General features: G+C 45.7%; 1 protein-coding gene across 2 annotated transcripts in view; it reads right to left on the minus strand.

Annotated features, from left to right (window-relative positions):
* Positions 1-1,962: 1,962 nt before the first annotated feature.
* LOC112222324 (deoxynucleoside triphosphate triphosphohydrolase SAMHD1) overlaps positions 1,963-22,101 on the minus strand; it is a 39,651-nt gene continuing 19,512 nt past the window's right edge. The window contains exons 9-16 of one of the 2 annotated variants that reach the window (XM_024385106.2): positions 13,177-13,285; positions 12,811-12,902; positions 12,516-12,631; positions 8,384-8,523; positions 8,167-8,262; positions 7,415-7,519; positions 7,182-7,319; positions 1,963-3,824 (exon numbers count right to left, since the gene is read on the minus strand). In XM_024385106.2, the coding sequence (XP_024240874.1) occupies positions 3,672-3,824; positions 7,182-7,319; positions 7,415-7,519; positions 8,167-8,262; positions 8,384-8,523; positions 12,516-12,631; positions 12,811-12,902; positions 13,177-13,285 (949 nt within the window). In that variant the 3' untranslated portion in view covers positions 1,963-3,671. Of the gene's footprint in view, positions 3,825-7,152; positions 7,320-7,414; positions 7,520-8,166; positions 8,263-8,383; positions 8,524-12,515; positions 12,632-12,810; positions 12,903-13,176; positions 13,286-22,101 lie in introns of both variants that reach the window. The other variant, XM_024385107.2, reaches the window with a different exon arrangement.

A 22,101-nucleotide genomic window follows, 5' to 3' on the forward strand; every position in this document is an offset into this window, starting at 1 on the left:
GCCTGGACTTGCACTGCCGCACTTTAAACAGACAAAAACTCCCACGCACACATACCACACAATCAGTCTCTCAGCTTCTAGATGTCCATTTGAGTCATACAACAGACACTCTTATCAAGAGCAACGTGAAAGTAGTGATTGAATACATTATCATACTGGTCCCCCACGGGAATCAAACCCACAACTCTGGCGTTGCAAGCGACATGCTCTACCAACTGAGCTACAACGGACTACCAAGCTAGCTACTGCAGCATTGGGGTCAATTCCATTTCAATGGCTATTCACTCAATTCAGAAGTGTAATTTATATTCAATGTTTCTTTTCTTTCTAAACTGGAATTCAGTTCCAAAAGTCAATTTGGTCTCATCTCCAAATCAATTGAGCTTTACCCTCATAGGTTGACAGATAGGGATTAGGTGTTTAACCAGATAAGGACTGAATGCTTTGTAGAGTTACTCTTATATTCCTCTCCTTCTTCTAAATGTATTATTCTCCACAACTATACTCCTATTTCTCTCTGTACCACATACACAACATCACTGCTCCAGTCAGATCCTCCACAGTCCCTCATTAACATCCTGGCAGGGGGTGGGGGCATCAAAGTAGCAGGATCCCTGCAGACTCCCTGAGCAATCCTACCATGGGGGTCTGGAGCCTCAACGTCTCACCCCCCAATGAGAGGCCATGACACACACACACACAGTAGCTATGACCCCATAGGACCAGCTGGGAACCAGTCATGTGCAGGAATACATATCCCCCCATTCCTTCCTGAGTGTCGTGGGCTAGCGTTTTGCCACCATTGACCCATTTGTGTCAGGGCTTGAGGAGATCAGCTCCCCCATACCTTCACCCCCAGTGTGCTTGTGAGTGTAAATCAGTAATGTCTAATATTGGTTTATGTGAGTTTCAGAATGTACAGGGGATCAATGACAAACACATGGAAAGCAGCCTCTCACACGAGTATGCAGGTAATACAATCACATTTTTTAAATCAATCATCACAATTGATGGGTATTGACAAGCACAGTTAGAGGCCTATGGAATTGTGGAGGATTGTGTTTGTGTTGGAAAAGCAAGGAGGGGTCTACAAATACCAATCCAATCTGCCAGAGAGGCAAGTGCAGCAGGAGGGTAACGGAGGGGTAGAGGAGGAGGGGGTGGAGGGAAGGCACCTTGCAACAGCTGGTCTCAATTATCCATGGAGGGGCCGGGTGGTGTGTGAGACAGGGGGATGGTGGGGGGCTGAGTCTGTGTGTGAGACAGGGGGATATGGGGGGGAGGGGGGGCTGAGACCACTGGCGCCAGGAGGGGAGCAACAGGTCAGGGAGGATGAAGATTATAAAAATACTATAGCAGGCAGTTGGCCTTGTGGTAGTGTGAGGGAGGGGTGGATATTCCTCGGCTGGCTCTGAGAATCAGTGCCACAGGATGTGTAATGGAAGAGTATGTGCGTGTAGCAGGGCAGCGTTTTACCTCCACTTCCTGTAATATAACTTTCCTGTCCAAACAACAGAAATTCATTCCTCTGTGACTACAACTAGAAATAGAATATTGTAATTTCCACAGCGGACTCAGGCCAGGACAGTTAGCCAATCCTTTCCTGCAAAATCCTTACTCACACTGACTGGTATTACTGTCTAAGTGTGTGTGTGTGTGTGTTTCGGTGTGTGTATCCCTTTGTCAGTGAGCCATGTATTGTATACACACTTAGATATGTGATTGTTGCCAGAGCCGTTTCTGCTTTACAGAAAATCCCCTCTATGGAAAGGGGATCTCTTACCGCCCTCTAGTGGAGAAAAATGTGAAACACTGGACGACATTCATAGACACAGAACTCATCACGTCAGCTTTGAGTTCACCCCTCGAATGGTTCAATTGAGGATTTAGTGAGGGAATGCTGATCTCAGACCTGTGCCAAAAGACATCTACACAGAGCTCTAAGAAAACAGATCTCAGATAGCCAGGCAGAGAAAATAGTTGTATTTCACAGCTTTTGACAGTTGTACTCTGTATCATAAAATCCCTGAAACGTTGACTGCCTCTACAATTTGTCTTTCATCATATATTTAAAAAAAACAAAGCACATAATTAAATCAACAAACATACCATCAATGACCAACAGCTGTGGACTCATCTTGATGCAGACTGTATGGTAAACGTTGTGTTTATATTGTTTAAATGAAGATAACATAGCCAGACTCAAAGGTAACATGGATGAAAACAATGTGATACCGCAGCACTTAGAGAAACACCACACTAATCAGAAACATTCCAAATCAAAACCAAAAAAGTTTCAGGTCTGAATCACACACCGCATGCATTGTGTATGTATAACTGACTACACTACCCACACTGCACTGCACACTGTGACCCATCTCTGTTTGTCAGTTCAAGTGGCCACTTTTAGGAAAATAATCAAATATACAGTAGACAGATCTCTGATCTTTATGTGCTTTAGTCAACCCCTACCTCACCAAACATACTGTATGTATGTCAACGACCAGGCTAGCTATGGTGGGTGCCTATATATAAACTAAAACCTCGTAGAAACCATGCTTATAAGAAAGACAATGCCCTGAAAGACAAACAATTGTGATACAATACCATGAAACAATTACATACTCAGCTACAATGTAAAACAAGCATGATTGTCCAAAAAGGGTTTGAGAACAACTTTCATCAGGTTGTATAAATATGTAACAGTTGCTGCTAGGCTGTCTGAAAGATGCCTGTATGATCGTGGCACATCAAGATGCATAGCCAGAGAAGTCAGGTAGTATTTTCACACTAGCAGGCTCCCACACAATGTAATACCACCGATAATTAAATAAGGCAAAATAACCGCACTTAAAAACCTAGAACATATGCTTAAAATAAAACGAGATAAAAAGAGAATAAAATAAAGACTATATGATATAATCCCTAACAGAACTGAGCGTGAACAGAACCCTGAGACAAAGGTCTTCTTCTGGACGTTGCTCCTAGACACTGATCTCCAACTCCCTAATATTCTCTGGTTCATATAGAGTCAATGAACTAAGCAGACCAGACCCAGCTGCTATCCCATTGATGTCCACCCAAAAACTAAACTTTGGTATTTGTTTCATTAGACCATTGTTGATATACTCCCAAAATGTTTTGCAAGTCAGCAATCAAGTTCTCAAGATATACTGCACAACTTTCAAAATACAGCCGGTATGATGCTGCGTTTTGTATCATACGATGCAAAATAAATCATACCAGCTGTATGTCTGTATTTCGAAAGTTAGATATCTTTAACTTGATTGCTGAAATGCAAAACAATTGGTGCCGTATCAACAATGGACTAATGACAAATATGAAAATAGCATTTTGGGTGGAGTTTTCCTTTAAGATGAGAACAATGACCATTTTTTTCAAAGGTAAATGGCCTGAGCAAGACATTTGTCCACCATCGTTGGTCCCCAACCCCCTAGTCCTAGGGAGCACCAGGGTATGCAACGGTTTGTTCCAACCCAGCATCAACGACTGATTCAGCTACTCAATTAATCATTATAACCTAGACTAGCTGAATCAGGTGTGTTAGTGCTGCGTTGGAACAAAACCTTGCATACCCTGTAGCTCTCCAGAACCAGGATTGGTGACAACTGCCATAAGAAGTAAACAGACAGATCCTCTTTCTCATCCTCCTAAAAGAGTCTGGCTTTTGCCTTCTGTTGTCCAATGTTGACTGCAGCCCTGCTTCTTCCTCCCTGGCTATCCTCTTCATCATCGTTCTCATCATAATTGTGGGCCCAGCTTCGCTTCAGAGGGGTGAGCTCCGGTGCAATCGAATCTCCGTCCTAAACAAACGTGAGCACAAACAGATACCAGAGTCAATTTTAAAATGTGGAAAAGGTAAGATGATCATTAGAAAGCAAATGACAGACTCCTCTTTAAAGCTCAGTTGTCCTGAGTCTTCAAAACACTGCCAGGACATAGGATCAAGGGAGACACTCAAGATTTTTAATACTATATCTCTTGACACATTGATGAAAATAGTCATGGCCTCTAAACCGTCAAGCTGCATACTGGACCCTATTCCAACTAAACTACTGAAAGAGCTGCTTCCTGTGCTTGGCCCTCCTATGTTGAACATAATAAACGTCTCTCTATCCACTGGATGTGTACCAAACTCACTAAAAGTGGCAGTAATAAAGCCTCTCTTGAAAAAGCCAAACCTTGACCAGGAAAATATTAAAAACTATCAGCCTATATCAAATCTCCGAATTCCTCTCAATTAATAAAAAAAAAAAAGCTGTTGCGCAGCAAGTCACTGCCTTCCTGAACACTAACAACGTATTCGAAACGCTTCAGTCTGGTTTTACACCCCATCATAGCACTGACTGCACTCGAAGGTGGTAAATGACCTTTTAATGGCGTCAGACCGAGGCTCTGCATCTGTCCTCGTGTTCCTAGACCTTAGTGCTGCTTTTGATACCATCGATAACCACATTATTTTGGAGAGATTGGAAACCCAAATTGGTCTACACGGACAAGTTCTGGCCTGGTTTAGATCTTATCTGTCGGAAAGATATCAGTTTGTCTCTGTGGATGGTTTGTCGTCAGACAAATCAACTGTAAGTTTCGGTGTCCTCAAGGTTCCATTTTAGTGATGTCATTCGGAAACAATTTTAACTTTCACTGCTATGCGGACGATACACAGCTGTACATTTTCAATAAAACACGGAGAAGCACCAAAATTGCCGTCCATGGAAGCCTGGTTCAGACATACGGAAGTTTAACTTCATTTTTTACTTTTAAATTAGGACAAAAAAAAAAAAAAAAGAGATGCTAGTTCTAGGTCCCAAGAAACAAAGATATCTTCTGTTGGATCTGACAATTCATCTTAATGGTTGTACAGTCGTCTCAAATAAAACTGAAGGACCTTGGTGTTACTCTGGACCCTGATCGCTCTTTTCACGAACATATCAAGACTGTTTCAAGGACAGCTTTTTTCCAGCTAAGTAACATTGCAAAAAATCTGAAACTTAATCCAAATGAATGACAAATGAATCCATGCTTTTGTCACTTCTAGATTAGACTACTGCAATGCTCTACTCTCCGGCTAAAGCACTAAACAAACTTCAGTTTGTGCTAAACACAGCTGCTAGAATCTTGACGAGAAGCAGAAAATGTGATCACATTACTCCAGTGCTAGCCTCTCTACACTGGCTTCCTGTGAAGGCAAGGGCTGATTTCAAGGTTTTAAAGCTACCCTACAAAGCATTACATGGGCTTGCTCCTACTCATCTTTCCGATTTGGTCCTGCCGTACATACCTACACGTATTCTACGGTCACAAGACACAGGCCTCCTAATTGTCCCTAGAATTTCTAAGCAAACAGCTGGAGGCAGGGCTTTCTCCTATAGAGCTTCATTTTTATGGAATGGTCTGCTTATCCATGTGAGAAACGCAGACTCAGTCTTGACCTTTAAGTCTTTATTGAAGACTCATCTCTTCAGTAAGTCCTATGATTGAGTGTAGTCTGGTCCAGGAGTGTGAAGGTGAATGGAAAGGCATCAGAGCGACTAACCGCCCTTGCAGTTTCTGCCTGGCCGGTTCCCCTCTCTCCACTGGGATTCTCTGCCTCTAACCCTATTAAGGGGGCTGAGTCACTGGCTTACTGGTACTCTTCCGTGCCGTCCCAAGGAGGGGTGTGTCACTCGAGTGGGTTGAGTCTCTAACGTGATCTTCCTGTCCGGTTTGGCTCCCCCCTCGGGTTCGTGCCGTGGGGGAGATCTTTGTGGGCTATACTTGGCCTTGTCTCAGGGTAGTAAGTTGGTGGTTGAAGATATCCCTCTAGTGGTGTGGGGGCTGTGCTTCGGCAAAGTGGGTGGGATTATATCCTGCCTGTTTGGCCCTGTCCGGGGGTATAGTTGGATGGGGCCACAAGGTCTCCCTACCCCTCCTGTCTCAGCCTCCAGTAATTATGCTGTAATAGTGTGTCGGGGGGCTAGGGTCAGTCTGTTATATCTGGAGTATTTCTCCTGTCTTATCCAGTGTCCTGTATGCTCCCTCTAATTCTCACTGTCTCTTTCCTCTGAGGACCTGAGCCCCAGGACCATGCCTCAGGACTACCTGGCCTGATGACTCCTTGATGTCCGCAGTCCACTTGGTCGTGCTGCTGCTCCAGTTTCAACTGTTCTGCCTGTGGCTAGGGAACCCTGACCTGTTCACCGGACGTGCTACCTTGTCCAGGGACCTGCTGTTTTCGACTCTTTCTCTACCGCACCTGCTGTCTCTAACTCTGAATGATCGGCTATGAAAAGCCAACTGACATTTACTCATGGAGGTGCTGACCTGTTGCATCCTCTGCAACCACTGTGATTATTATTATTTGACCCTGCTGGTCATCTATGAACCTGGCATAGCCAGAAGAGTACTGGCCACCCCTAGGAGCCTGGTTCCTCTCTAGGTATCTTTCTAGGGAGTTGCTTCTAGCCACCGTGGTTCTACATCTGCATTACTTGCCGTTTTGGTGTTTTTGGCAGGGTTCTTATATAATCACTTTGTGACCTGGCTGATGGACTTCATGAAAGCATGTTTTTGATTGATTATGTGTGGTGCAGGTAAGCTGGTCATAGCTAGCTGGCTTAGCCTTGCACTCGAATGTCATCATCTGTCAACTGTTCTGCCTGTGGCTATGGAACCCTGACCTGTTCACCAGACGTGCTACCTCTCCCAGACCTGCTGTTATCAACTCTCTAGAGACAGCAGGAGCGGTAGAGATACTCTCAATGATCGGCTATGAAAAGCCAACATTTACTGCTGAGGTGCTGACTTGTTGCACCCTCGACAACTACTATGATTATTATTATTTGACCATGCTGGTCATTTATGAACATTTGAACATCTTGGCCATGTTCTGTTATAATCTCCACCCGGCACAGCCAGAAGAGGACTGGCCACCCCACATAGCCTGGTTCCTCTCTAGGTTTCTTCCTAGGTTTTGGCCTTTCTAGGGAGTTTTTCCTAGCCACTGTGCTTCTACACCTGCATTGTTTGCTGTTTGGGTTTTTAGGCTGGGTTTCTGTGCAGCACTTTGAGATATCAGCTGATGTACGAAGGGCTATATAAATACATTTGATTTTCTCCACAACGCTACCAGTTTGAGATAGAGATCCATACAGTAAATGAACGAGATGAGGCCTCCTGACCTGAGGCTTGGAGAAGTTGTTGTCCAAGCACCACTTGACATAGTTAATCTTAGCTGCCTCCACGGTCTTCTCATCTCTCTCCTTAAAGTAGACCCTGATCAGCTGCTCAGCAAACTGATCTGGCAGCATCTGAGACACCTACAGGGGAGGACAATCATGTAAAATAATGTTTTCAAGATCCAAAAAGAACAGACTACTTCTAAAAAGATTTGAGAGTGAATTGTAGTATTGACCTGGTCCCTGCTGATCCGGGTGGTTTTGGTTGGGGTATTCTTACAGTAGAAACGCATGTTGTTGATGGGGTTCTTCTCCTTCATACCCCAGTCCATGTTGATGATCTGATGAAGAGAAAGAAAGAGGGACAGAAAGAGAGAGCGAGAGATAGATAAAGAGGCAGAGTATTGCTGAGCGATTAGTGCTTTTCTAGGTCGGTTCGGTTATTTAAAAAAAGTCCTGGTTTTCGATATCAATCATTTTTGTAAAACAAATGCATTATGAAATAATGACGAAAAATATTTGAGCTTTTTCATTGAGAAGGATTTGATTTCTCTCTAAAAAACATAGACCTAAATGGAAATCAAGTTATTAAACCAACATTGGTCAATTAGTTGTTTAATAACCCCCCAAAAAACTGATGGTGGTTAATCTGGCCTTCATGGCAACATGTCCTCTTAAATCTCCACCTGGTACAGTCAGAAGAGGACAGAGCCTGGTTCCTCTCTAGGTTTCTTCTTTTCTAGGGAGTTGTTCCTAGCCACCGTGCTTCTACATCAGCATTGCTTGCTCTTTATAGTTTTAGGCTGAATATCTGTAAAACACTTTGTGACAACTGCTGATGTAAAAAGGGCTTTATAAAAATACATTTTATTGATTGACATATTTCCAATAAAGCCAACGATAATAAAGGTTATCTATAGACGGGCTTGTTATGTGACCCGTGTCTTCGATCAGTTCCCTGAGTGAGGTGAAAAGACTGGACACTCACATTGACTACAAAGTCCCCTGGCTTTAGAGTGACGCCCTGGAGGTCGCTCTCAGGCCTGCACGTCGCCAATTCACTTGCCCATTCCTGGAGCTGTTCCTGGGCGAGAAAAGAGGAGGATGAGAGGCACATAATATGGATCTTCTAAAAAAGCTCACCTAGAAAGCCATGGGAGGATATTCACCCTCCATCCCCCAGAAATGCACACACACACACACACCTGTGAGACCTCCACACGTTTCTTGGCTTGGGTCTGTCCCAAATTCTTGTAGAGGTTTCTGCAGGTGATGTTGTGGAGGATCTTTCTGGCCTCTGCCAGCTCAGAGGATGACGAGTACAGGATCTGCTCAAACACATGGTCTACATGGAGACGGGGAGAAGAGACCGGGAGAGGGGGGGAGACGGGGAGAAGAGACCGGGAGAGGAGGGGAGACGGGGAGAAGAGACGAGGAGAGGAGACGGGGAGAAGAGACGAGGAGAGGAGACGGGGAGAAGAGACGGGGAGAAGAGACCGGGAGAGGAGAGGAGACGGGGAGAAGAGACCGGGAGAGGAGAGGAGACGGGGAGAAGAGACCGGGAGAGGAGAGGAGACGGGGAGAAGAGACCGGGAGAGGAGAGGAGACGGGGAGAAGAGACCGGGAGAGGAGAGGAGACGGGGAGAAGAGACCGGGAGAGGAGAGGAGACGGGGAGAAGAGACCGGGGGGAGGAGAGGAGACGGGGAGAAGAGACCGGGAGAGGAGAGGAGACGGGGAGAAGAGACCGGGAGAGGAGAGGAGACGGGGAGAAGAGACCGGGAGAGGAGAGGAGACGGGGAGAAGAGACCGGGGGGAGGAGAGGAGACGGGGGGAGAAGAGACCGGGGAGAGGAGAGGAGACGGGGAGAAGAGACCGGGAGAGGAGAGGAGACGGGGAGAAGAGAGGAGGGAGGGGAGAAGAGACGGGGAGAGGAGAGAAGAGACGGGGAGAGGAGAGAGAAGAGACGGGGAGAAGAGACGGGGAGAGGAGAGGAGACGGGGAGAAGAGACGGGGGGAGAGGAGAGGAGACGGGGAGAAGAGACGGGAGAAGAGACGGGGAGAAGAGACCGGGAGAGGAGAGGAGACGGGAGAAGAGACCGAGGAGAGGAGAGGAGACAGGGGAGAAGAGACGGGAGAAGAGACGGGAGAGGAGAGGAGACGGGAGAAGAGACCAGGAGAGGAGACGGGAGAAGAGACCGGGGGAGAGACGGGAGAAAGAGACGGGAGAAGAGACCGGGAGAGGAGACGGGAGAAGAGACCGGGAGAGGAGACGGGAGAGAGACCGGGAGAGGAGACGGGAGAGCGACCGGGAGAGAGACCGGGAGAGGAGACGGGAGAGAGACCGGGAGAGGAGACGGGAGAGAGACCGGGAGAGGAGACGGGAGAGAGACCGGGAGAGGAGACGGGAGAGAGACCAGGGGAGAGGAGACGGGAGAGAGACCGGGAGAGGAGACGGGGAGAGAGACCGGGAGAGGAGAGGAGGGAGAGAGACAGGAGAGGAGACGGGGAGAGAGACAGGAGAGGAGACGGGAGAGAGACAGGAGAGGAGACGGGAGAGAGACCGGGAGAGGAGACGGGGAGAGAGACCGGGAGAGGAGACGGGGAGAGAGACCGGGGGAGAGGAGACGGGGAGAGAGACCGGGAGAGGAGACCGGGAGAGGAGACCGGGAGAAGAGACGGGGAGGAGAGGAGAGGAGACGGGGAGAAGAGACCGGGGGAGAGGAGAGGAGACGGGAGAAGAGACCGGGAGAGGAGAGGAGACGGGGAGAAGAGAGGAGACGGGGAGAAGAGACCGGGAGAGGAGACGAGGAGAGAGACGGGGGAGACCAGGAGAGAGACGGGAGAAGAGACCGGGAGAGGAGACGGAGAGCGACGGGGAGAGGAGACGGGAGAGCGACCGGGAGAGAGACCAGGAGAGGAGACGGGAGAGAGACCAGGAGAGGAGACGGGAGAGAGACCGGGAGACGGGGAGACGGGAGAAAGACCGGGAGAGGAGACGGGAGGGAGAGAGACCGGGAGAGGAGACCGGGAGAGGAGACCGGGAGAAGAGACCGGGAGAGGAGAGGAGAGACCGGGAGAAGAGAGGAGACCGGGAGAGGAGAGGAGTCGGGAGAAGAGACCCGGGAGAGGAGAGGAGACCGGGAGAAGAGACGGGGAGGAGAGGAGAGGAGTCGAAGGAGAAGAGACGGGAGGAGAGGAGAGGAGGGGAGAGAGACCGGGAGAAGAGACCGGGAGAGGAGAGGAGACGGGAGAAGAGACCGGGAGAGGAGAGGAGACGGGAGAAGAGACCGGGAGAGGAGAGGAGACGGGAGAAGAGACCGGGAGAGGAGAGGAGACGGGAGAAGAGACCAGGAGGGAGAGGAGAGACCAGGAGAGGAGACGGAGAAGAGACCGGGAGAGGAGAGAGAGACCGGGAGAGGAGAAGAGACCAGGAGAGGAGACCAGGAGAGGAGAGAAGAGACCAGGAGAGGAGACGGGAGAAGAGACCAGGAGAGGAGACGGGAGAAGAGACCAGGAGAGGAGACGGGAGAAGAGACCAGGAGAGGAGACGGGAGAAGAGACCAGGAGAGGAGACGGGAGAAGAGACCAGGAGAGGAGACGGGAGAAGAGAGGAGACCGGGAGAAGAGACCGGGAGAAGAGAGGAGACCGGGAGAAGAGACCGGGAGAGGAGAGGAGACCGGGAGAGGAGAGGAGTCGGGAGAAGAGACCGGGAGAGGAGAGGAGTCGGGAGAAGAGACCGGGAGAGGAGAGGAGTCGGGAGAAGAGACCGGGAGAGGAGAGGAGTCGGGAGAAGAGACCGGGAGAGGAGAGGAGACGGGAGAAGAGACCGGGAGAGGAGAGGAGACGGGAGAAGAGACCGGGAGAGGAGAGGAGACGGGAGAAGAGACCGGGAGAGGAGAGGAGACGGGAGAAGAGACCGGGAGAGGAGAGGAGACGGGAGAAGAGACCGGGAGAGGAGAGGAGACAGGAGAAGAGACCGGGAGAGGAGAGGAGAGAGAAGAGACGGGAGAGAAGAGACCGGGAGAGGAGAGGAGACGGGAGAAGAGACCGGGAGAGGAGAGGAGACGGGAGAAGAGACCGGGAGAGGAGAGGAGACGGGAGAAGAGACCGGGAGAGGAGAGGAGACGGGAGAAGAGACCAGGAGAGGAGACGGGAGAAGAGACCAGGAGAGGAGACGGGAGAAGAGACGGGAGAAGAGACCGGGAGAGGAGGAGACGGGAGAAGAGACCAGGAGAGGAGACGGGAGAAGAGACCAGGAGAGGAGACGGGAGAAGAGACCAGGAGAGGAGACGGGAGAAGAGACCAGGAGAGGAGACGGGAGAAGAGACCAGGAGAGGAGACGGGAGAAGAGACCAGGAGAGGAGACGGGAGAAGAGACCAGGAGAGGAGACGGGAGAAGAGACCAGGAGAGGAGACGGGAGAAGAGACCAGGAGAGGAGACGGGAGAAGAGACCAGGAGAGGAGACGGGAGAAGAGACCAGGAGAGGAGACGGGAGAAGAGACCAGGAGAGGAGACGGGAGAAGAGACCAGGAGAGGAGACGGGAGAAGAGACCAGGAGAGGAGACGGGAGAAGAGACCAGGAGAGGAGACGGGAGAAGAGACCAGGAGAGGAGACGGGAGAAGAGACCAGGAGAGGAGACGGGAGAAGAGACCAGGAGAGGAGACGGGAGAAGAGACCAGGAGAGGGACGGGAGAAGAGACCAGGAGAGGGGACGGGAGAAGAGACCAGGAGAGGGGACGGGAGAGAGACCAGGAGAGGGACGGGAGAGAGACCAGGAGAGGAGACGGGAGAGAGACCAGGAGAGGAGACGGGAGAGAGACCAGGAGAGGAGACGGGAGAGAGACCAGGAGAGGAGACGGGAGAGAGACCAGGAGAGAGAGACGGGAGAGAGACCAGGAGAGGAGACGGGAGAGCGACCAGGAGAGGAGACGGGAGAGCGACCAGGAGAGGAGACGGGAGAGAGACCAGGAGAGGAGACGGGAGAGAGACCAGGAGAGGAGACGGGAGAGAGACCAGGAGAGGAGACGGAGAGAGACCAGGAGAGGAGACGGAGAGAGACAGGAGAGGAGACAGGAGAGGAGACAGGAGAGAGACCAGGAGAGAGACCAGGAGCGTGGGAAGAGAAGAGGTTAATCATGCAAACCAAACCCAGGCAGTGATTATGGACATGAACGTGACAGAGAACCAGGTCTGGCAAACCCAGCCTGTTAGGGCAGCCATGACACCTAGAAAAAAAAAAACTGACAACCAAAGAGGTTTGAACCATATAAGGAAAGTGAGTAGACAAGACCAGAGCCATTCTACATATTATATTTCTATGAGGTTGAACTGACCAGTGAGTTTAGTGTAGGCCTCCATGTCATATATTGCTCTGGAGATGGTGAACATTTCTCCCCCTGAACCTTGAATCAGGATGTGGGGTTCTGCCTTGATGAAGGCCTCTGTGATCCTGAATCAATACAGACAGGCACACACGCACTTAAATCAAACATGTCATCTTTAACCCATAACATACAGCAGAAAAGCACCTGAATGTCTGAGAACCTGTATGTATGACTATATAAGAGATCGTAAGTCAGCTAGATATTTAACAGTAGAATGAATAGCTGTTGATGCGAGAGCACTTACATTGTCTCTATTATGTGTCCCACTTTGTGCTGGTAGGCTTTTCTGTGGAGGTAGTTGCGTGTGTGGAACATGTCGTATAGATTACCCACTTCCTGTATGTGGACAACACACATGGATATCACCGGTAACGGAAGTGACCTTGTCCGAGCAGCCCATAGGGCAGGAGCCCATCTCCTGATTCTGTAGTGTGAGGCAGCTTGATGCACAAGTACACCACCTAGACAGGACACTAGTCGATAGCTGGGCCTAGTCTACATCACCACCAAACTAGGCTAATACCTCATTACTTCACCAAGTTGAATGAAAAGGTAAATGAAAACATAACAATGAATGAATGAGAGGTGAAATCTAGGGCCAAGCCTTCACCTTTTCTCTGGTGCAGATCTGCTTCTTCCCATCTACCTCACACACACGAGCAAACTTGAGGAAGCGATGGTAGTCAAAGTTATTCGGGATGCCCAGGTGGTAGCAGTCCCTATGGGGAGGGAAAGAGAGTGTTGGTTTGGTCTTCAGTCTGGGTTATCCTTTCCTTTATTAATACTGCTCAAGTATCCATTGGTTTAAATGTGTTTAAAGTGCTGTCCTGCCGTTATACTCCTGACGTAATTGTATGTTCCTGTTGTCATTTAAGTAAAACAGTTTTTTTTAAATGAGCTCACTAAACAAAAATGTACATTTGTATTAATTACCTCTGCACTACAATAAAACATATGAGAAAGAAAGAGAGGGAGGGAGATTATAGATGGAAAGTTGCCCAAAGTGCACTTTTTTCCTATTATAAATTGGGTGGTTGGAGCCCTGAATGTGGGCAATCTGGACCCTCTCTTTCTGCCAAAATTATCCACCGAAATTGTTGCAACCCCATTACTAGCCTGTTCAACCTCTCATATCGTCTGAGATCCCCAAAGATTGGAAAGCTGCCGCGGTCATCCCCCTCTTCAAAGGGGGACACTCTGTTATAGACCCAAACTGTTATAGACCTATATCCATCCTGCCCTTCTAAAATCTTCAAAAGCCAAGTTAACAAAGAGATCACCGACCATTTCAAATCCCACCATACCTTCTCCGCTATGGAATCTGGTTTCCGAGCTAGTCACTGGTGCACCTCAGCCACACTCAAGGTCCTAAACAATATCATAACCGCCATCGATAAGAGACAATAGCGTGCAGACGTATTCATCGACCTGGCCAAGGCTTTCAACTGTCAATCACCGCATTCTTATCGGCAGACTCAATAACCTTGGTTTCTCAAATGACTGCCTCGCCTGGTTCACCAACTACTTCTCAGAGAGAGTTCAGTGTGTCAAATCACAGGGCCTGTTGTCCAGACCTCTGGCAGTCTCTATGGGTTGCCACAGGGTTCAATACTCAGGCAGACTCTTTTCTCTCTGTGTGTGTGTGTGTGTGTGTGTGTGTGTGTGTGTGTGTGTGTGTACGTACATACATACATACTGCTAAAAACAATAAAGGGAACACTAAAATAACACATCCTAGATATGAATGAATGAAATATTCTTATTAAATACCTTTTCTTTACATAGTTGAATGTGCTGACAACAAAATCACACAAAAATGATCAATGGAAATCAAATTTATCAACCCAAGGAGGTCTGGATTTGGAGTGACACTCAAAATTACAGTGGAAAACCACAATTTTTACGGACACATGTAATGTCCATAAAACAAGTCAAAATGAGGCTCAGTAGTGTGTGTGGCCTCCACGTGCCTGTGTGACCTCCCTACAATGCCTGGGCATGCTCCTGATGAGGTGGCGGATAGTCTCCTGAGGGATCTCCTCCCAGACCTGGACGAAAGCATCCGCCAACTCCTGGGCAGTCTGTGGTGCAACTTGGCGTTGGTGGATGGAGCGAGACATGATGTCTCAGATGTTCTCAATTGGATTCAGGTCTGGGGAACGGGCGGGCCAGTCCATAGCATCAATGTCTTCCTCTTGCAGGAACTGCTGACACACTCCAGCCACATGAGGTCTAGCATTGTCTTGCATTAAGAGGAACCCAGGGCCAACCGCACCAGCATATGGTCTCACAAGGGGTCTGAAGATCTAATCTCGGTACCTAATGGCAGTCAGGCTACCTCTGGCAAGCACATGGGGGGCTGTGCGGCCCCCCAAAGAAATGCCACCCCACACCATGTCTGAGCCACCACCAAACCAGTCATGCTGGAGGATGTTGCAGGCAGCAGAACGTTCTTCACGGCGTCTCCAGACTCTGTCACATGTGCTCAGTGTGAACCTGCTTTCATCTGTGAAGAGCACAGGGCGCCAGTGGCGAATTTGCCAATCTTGGTGTTCTCTGGCAAATGCCAAACGTCCTGCACGGTGTTGGGCTGTAAGCACAACCCCCACCTGTGGACGTCGGGCCTTCATACCACCCTCATGGAGTCTTTTTCTGACCGTTTGAGCAGACACATGCACATTTGTGGCCTGCTGGAGGTCCTTTTGCAGGGCTCTGGCAGTGCTCCTCCTGCTCCTCCTTGCACAAAGGCGGAGGTAGCGGTACTGCTGCTGGGTTGTTGCCCTCCTACGGCCTCCTCCACGTCTCCTGATGTACTGGCCTGTCTCCTGGTAGCGCCTCCATGCTCTGGACACTATGCTGACAGACATAGCAAACCTTCTTGCCACAGCTTGCATTGAGGTGCCATCCTGGATGAGCTGCACTACCTGAGCCACTTGTGTGGGTTGTAGACTCTGTCTCATGCTACCACTAGAGTGAAAGCACCGCGTAATTTCCACCTGTTGTCTATTCCATTTGCACAACAGCATGTGAAATGTATTGTCAATCAGTGTTGCTTCCTAAGTGGACAGTTTGATTTCACAGAAGTGTGATTGACTTGGAGTTACATTGTGTTGGTTAAGTGTTCCCTTTATTTTTTTGAGCAGTGTATGTGTATATATATAAATGATCAGTCTATAATTTTAATGGTAGGTTTATTTGAAAGGTGAGACAGAATAACAACAAAAAAATCCAGAAAAACACATGTCAAAAATGTTATAAATTGATTTGCATTTGAAATGAGGGAAATAAGTATTTGACCTCCTCTCAATCAGAAAGATTTCTGGCTCCCAGGTGTCTTTTATACAGGTAACGAGTTGAGATTAGGTGCATATTTAAAAAAAAAAAAAAAAAAAAAAAAAAAAAAAAAAAATTGTTGGCGGATCAGCTAAATATTGCGGAAAGAATATTGGTTCCATCAATGTAATTGTCTGCATCATTTCCAATCCCCCATATATGTTTTTGGTAAATATATATATCCATACACACCTATATAGACATACATACTTTTTTAAAGAATATACCTTTATTATTATTCCCCGCAAACCCTTCCACCAATTGGAGTAAACTAATAAACACTTCTGCTTTTACCTTCAATTTATACATCTTATACACTTTTTACAGACAGTCTATTTTAGAATAGTTATTTTTTGTTTGTTTTTAGTCCTTCCTCTATTTCTGATGTCCATCCAGTTTGACTTCTATTTGTAACTGTGTTATTTCACAAAAGTTCTGAACATAAATACATTTTATAGAGCCTGTGTGTTCTACATGTTGGATTAATCAGACCATATTTCCACCGGTCAATTAGTCCCACCCTTCAGCTCCATTCAACCTCTCCCATCTATCTCTCAACATCATCCATTTTAGATTTCTATTTACCATATATTTTTCAACTGTGCTGTGATGCTTCAAATGACTTAAACCTTCCTATTCTCATAGCTTCTACAGATTGTAAATGAAAAATAAACATTTTTGCTAAAATAATTATTATATTATTGATTATGGCTTTTCAAATCACCCAGTATTGCTGTCTGCAGCGTTAGTTCTAGGCAAATGTTGCAATTCTTCAGCCATTCCTGGACCTGTGACCAAAAATGAGCTACATATGGCCAATACCAAAATAAATGATCTAATGACTCTGACTCACAGCAGAATCTGCAGAGCTGGGATCAATCGAAAGTGGGCCGGTGTAATCTGAATAAAGAGAAAAAGGCCCTTCTTGAACATTGTGGCAAAAGCCAAAAAAGATCAGACCCCTCCCTCAGTGGCCAGTCCAGATCCAGAGCCACATTCATGGGCTCTAAGACCAACTATTGACTGAGGAATGAAAGAAGAAACTGCCACAACAGCAAGTGACCAGCAGAGGGAGCCAAATGCACAGGAACTACAAGTACTGGGCATTAAACAAGAACCAACCTACAGGAAGACTGAGGAGGAGTGGTATGAACAGAGCTACCAAACCAACGCCCCAACAGAAGAATACTTACGGGCATCAGTGCTGAAGGAACTAACATTGGACTAAGTGCTACTTAATCTGGGGCGGCAGGGTAGCCTAGTGGTTAGAGTGTTGGACTAGTTCAAAAACCCCCGAGCTGGCAAGTCTGTCGTTCTGCCCCTGAACAGGCAGTTAACCCACTGTTCCTAGGCAGTCATTGAAAATAAGAATTTGTTCTTAACTGACTTGACTAGTTAAATAAAAGGTCAAATAAAATAAATAAAAAATCTTGAGCACACGGCAACAAAAAGTGGCAAGGACATAATGTAATGGCACACTGTGTTAGATTGCACTCCCAAACATCTTCCCCCAAACTGAGTGTCTAAAAGAGGTATAAAAGGAGGAGAGATCAGTGCCTAGGCATGATCCTCAACCCATTTGGACATCATAGAGAATCATCAGACAAGGTGAATTACTTTTACTATACCCTGTTTGTATTGACTACTTTGACATCAAAGCACAAGCAAACTATTGACTGGTATATCTTAAGAATTTTGTTGTACACTGGAAGCTCACACCACATAAAAATAATAAGAGAACAAGAGAACACTGTTGTGAAAGAGAGAACTTCAGGCGTAGAGAACTCTTGGGAGCAACAAGTTCCATCTTGGGTGTGTCAGTGAAAATTGCAGTTTGGCAAGATGGAAAAAGCCCAGAAATAAGTAAGCCTCATAGTAGCAGAGGGTCGATAAAAGGGAATCAATATCTAAACAGTAGGCAGTAAAAAGTGGAACCATAGGAAATTCGGACTACATAAGAAAATTATAGTATTATAAACTGCAGGGGCTGTAAAAATATGACTACTCTTATAAAGAGCAGTTTCGGGAAGAACCAAGGGAATAGAGCTTTAAGGTAAATATATGGTTACTTGCTTTGTTTAAGAGTTATAAGAAGTGTGTTAAGCGATTTACATTTGCGATATTATTTGGCATAGTATAGCACATTAAGGATTGGTTGAGCATTATTGATGTATTAGGACTGTAGAACCATTGAATTGTAATAATGTGTATAAGACAAAAAACAGAGTGACTTAATAAAAGCTTGAAACTTTGACAACTAGGCCAGATTAACGATCTGGAGAGCAAACACCTTTGACACTGAACAGAAAGTGACCCTGGTTATAGGTTAAAGTGATTGCACTAAAGAATATTTTATTGTGTGGACAATATCTTTGGAAAAGTCAAATACATATAGCAATACTAGTTTCCAAGTGACTACTAGCTGACGAGCATAATAACTAACAGAAAATAAGTTATTAGGTATTGATATATAAAAGAGGAAGACACAAGGGAGTATAGGAAGAACCTATAAACAGGCCCTTCTTGAACATTGTGGCAACAATAAAAAACAGAAAACGTATGCTCTTTCTTTCTCTTTTCTTCCACCAGATCTGTGTTATATTCTCCTACATTCAATTAACATTTCCACAAACTGCAGAATGTTTCCATTCAAATGATACGAATAATATGCATATCCGTGCCACTGGGGCTGAGCTACAGGCATTTAGATTTGGGTATGTCTTCAGGCGGAAATTGAGAACAAAGGGATGCAGCCATAACAGGTTAAACAAGAACCAACCTACAGGAAGACTGAGGAGGAGTGGTATGAACAGAGCTACCAAACCAACGCCCCAACAGAAGAATACTTACGGGCATCAGTGCTGAAGGAACTAACATTGGACTAAGTGCTACTTAATCTGGGGCGGCAGGGTAGCCTAGTGGTTAGAGTGTTGGACTAGTTCAAAAACCCCCGAGCTGGCAAGTCTGTCGTTCTGCCCCTGAACAGGCAGTTAACCCACTGTTCCTAGGCAGTCATTGAAAATAAGAATTTGTTCTTAACTGAGTTGACTAGTTAAATAATGGTCAAATAAAATAAATAAAAAATCTTGAGCATGCGGCAACAAAAAGTGGCAAGGACATAATGTAATGGCACACTGTGTTAGATTGCACTCCCAAACATCTTCCCCCAAACTGAGTGTCTAAAAGAGGTATAAAAGGAGGAGAGATCAGTGCCTAGGCATGATCCTCAACCCATTTGGACATCATAGAGAATCATCAGACAAGGTGAATTACTTTTACTATACCCTGTTTGTATTGACTACTTTGACATCAAAGCACAAGCAAACTATTGACTGGTATATCTTAAGAATTTTGTTGTACACTGGAAGCTCACACCACATAAAAATAATAAGAGAACAAGAGAACACTGTTGTGAAAGAGAGAACTTCAGGCGTAGAGAACTCTTGGGAGCAACAAGTTCCATCTTGGGTGTGTCAGTGAAAATTGCAGTTTGGCAAGATGGAAAAAGCCCAGAAATAAGTAAGCCTCATAGTAGCAGAGGGTCGATAAAAGGGAATCAATATCTAAACAGTAGGCAGTAAAAAGTGGAACCATAGGAAATTCGGACTACATAAGAAAATTATAGTATTATAAACTGCAGGGGCTGTAAAAATATGACTACTCTTATAAAGAGCAGTTTCGGGAAGAACCAAGGGAATAGAGCTTTAAGGTAAATATATGGTTACTTGCTTTGTTTAAGAGTTATAAGAAGTGTGTTAAGCGATTTACATTTGCGATATTATTTGGCATAGTATAGCACATTAAGGATTGGTTGAGCATTATTGATGTATTAGGACTGTAGAACCATTGAATTGTAATAATGTGTATAAGACAAAAAACAGAGTGACTTAATAAAAGCTTGAAACTTTGACAACTAGGCCAGATTAACGATCTGGAGAGCAAACACCTTTGACACTGAACAGAAAGTGACCCTGGTTATAGGTTAAAGTGATTGCACTAAAGAATATTTTATTGTGTGGACAATATCTTTGGAAAAGTCAAATACATATAGCAATACTAGTTTCCAAGTGACTACTAGCTGACGAGCATAATAACTAACAGAAAATAAGTTATTAGGTATTGATATATAAAAGAGGAAGACACAAGGGAGTATAGGAAGAACCTATAAACAGGCCCTTCTTGAACATTGTGGCAACAATAAAAAACAGAAAACGTATGCTCTTTCTTTCTCTTTTCTTCCACCAGATCTGTGTTATATTCTCCTACATTCAATTAACATTTCCACAAACTGCAGAATGTTTCCATTCAAATGATACGAATAATATGCATATCCGTGCCACTGGGGCTGAGCTACAGGCATTTAGATTTGGGTATGTCTTCAGGCGGAAATTGAGAACAAAGGGATGCAGCCATAACAGGTTAAACAAGAACCAACCTACAGGAAGACTGAGGAGGAGTGGTATGAACAGAGCTACCAAACCAACGCCCCAACAGAAGAATACTTACGGGCATCAGTGCTGAAGGAACTAACATTGGACTAAGTGCTACTTAATCTGGGGCGGCAGGGTAGCCTAGTGGTTAGAGTGTTGGACTAGTTCAAAAACCCCGAGCTGGCAAGTCTGTCGTTCTGCCCCTGAACAGGCAGTTAACCCACTGTTCCTAGGCAGTCATTGAAAATAAGAATTTGTTCTTAACTGACTTGACTAGTTAAATAAAAGGTAAAATAAAATAAATAAAAAATCTTGAGCACACGGCAACAAAAAGTGGCAAGGACATAATGTAATGGCACACTGTTAGATTGCACTCCCAAACATCTTCCCCCAAACTGAGTGTCTAAAAGAGGTATAAAAGGAGGAGAGATCAGTGCCTAGGCATGATCCTCAACCCATTTGGACATCATAGAGAATCATCAGACAAGGTGAATTACTTTTACTATACCCTGTTTGTATTGACTACTTTGACATCAAAGCACAAGCAAACTATTGACTGGTATATCTTAAGAATTTTGTTGTACACTGGAAGCTCACACCACATAAAAATAATAAGAGAACAAGAGAACACTGTTGTGAAAGAGAGAACTTCAGGCGTAGAGAACTCTTGGGAGCAACAAGTTCCATCTTGGGTGTGTCAGTGAAAATTGCAGTTTGGCAAGATGGAAAAAGCCCAGAAATAAGTAAGCCTCATAGTAGCAGAGGGTCGATAAAAGGGAATCAATATCTAAACAGTAGGCAGTAAAAAGTGGAACCATAGGAAATTCGGACTACATAAGAAAATTATAGTATTATAAACTGCAGGGGCTGTAAAAATATGACTACTCTTATAAAGAGCAGTTTCGGGAAGAACCAAGGGAATAGAGCTTTAAGGTAAATATATGGTTACTTGCTTTGTTTAAGAGTTATAAGAAGTGTGTTAAGCGATTTACATTTGCGATATTATTTGGCATAGTATAGCACATTAAGGATTGGTTGAGCATTATTGATGTATTAGGACTGTAGAACCATTGAATTGTAATAATGTGTATAAGACAAAAACAGAGTGACTTAATAAAAGCTTGAAACTTTGACAACTAGGCCAGATTAACGATCTGGAGAGCAAACACCTTTGACACTGAACAGAAAGTGACCCTGGTTATAGGTTAAAGTGATTGCACTAAAGAATATTTTATTGTGTGGACAATATCTTTGGAAAAGTCAAATACATATAGCAATACTAGTTTCCAAGTGACTACTAGCTGACGAGCATAATAACTAACAGAAAATAAGTTATTAGGTATTGATATATAAAAGAGGAAGACACAAGGGAGTATAGGAAGAACCTATAAACAGGCCCTTCTTGAACATTGTGGCAACAATAAAAAACAGAAAACGTATGCTCTTTCTTTCTCTTTTCTTCCACCAGATCTGTGTTATATTCTCCTACATTCAATTAACATTTCCACAAACTGCAGAATGTTTCCATTCAAATGATACGAATAATATGCATATCCGTGCCACTGGGGCTGAGCTACAGGCATTTAGATTTGGGTATGTCTTCAGGCGGAATTGAGAACAAAGGGATGCAGCCATAACAGGTTAAACAAGAACCAACCTACAGGAAGACTGAGGAGGAGTGGTATGAACAGAGCTACCAAACCAACGCCCCAACAGAAGAATACTTACGGGCATCAGTGCTGAAGGAACTAACATTGGACTAAGTGCTACTT

The sequence above is a fragment of the Oncorhynchus tshawytscha genome, linkage group LG22 (assembly GCF_018296145.1).
Source record: "Oncorhynchus tshawytscha isolate Ot180627B linkage group LG22, Otsh_v2.0, whole genome shotgun sequence".
Taxonomy (NCBI): Eukaryota; Metazoa; Chordata; class Actinopteri; order Salmoniformes; family Salmonidae; genus Oncorhynchus; species Oncorhynchus tshawytscha.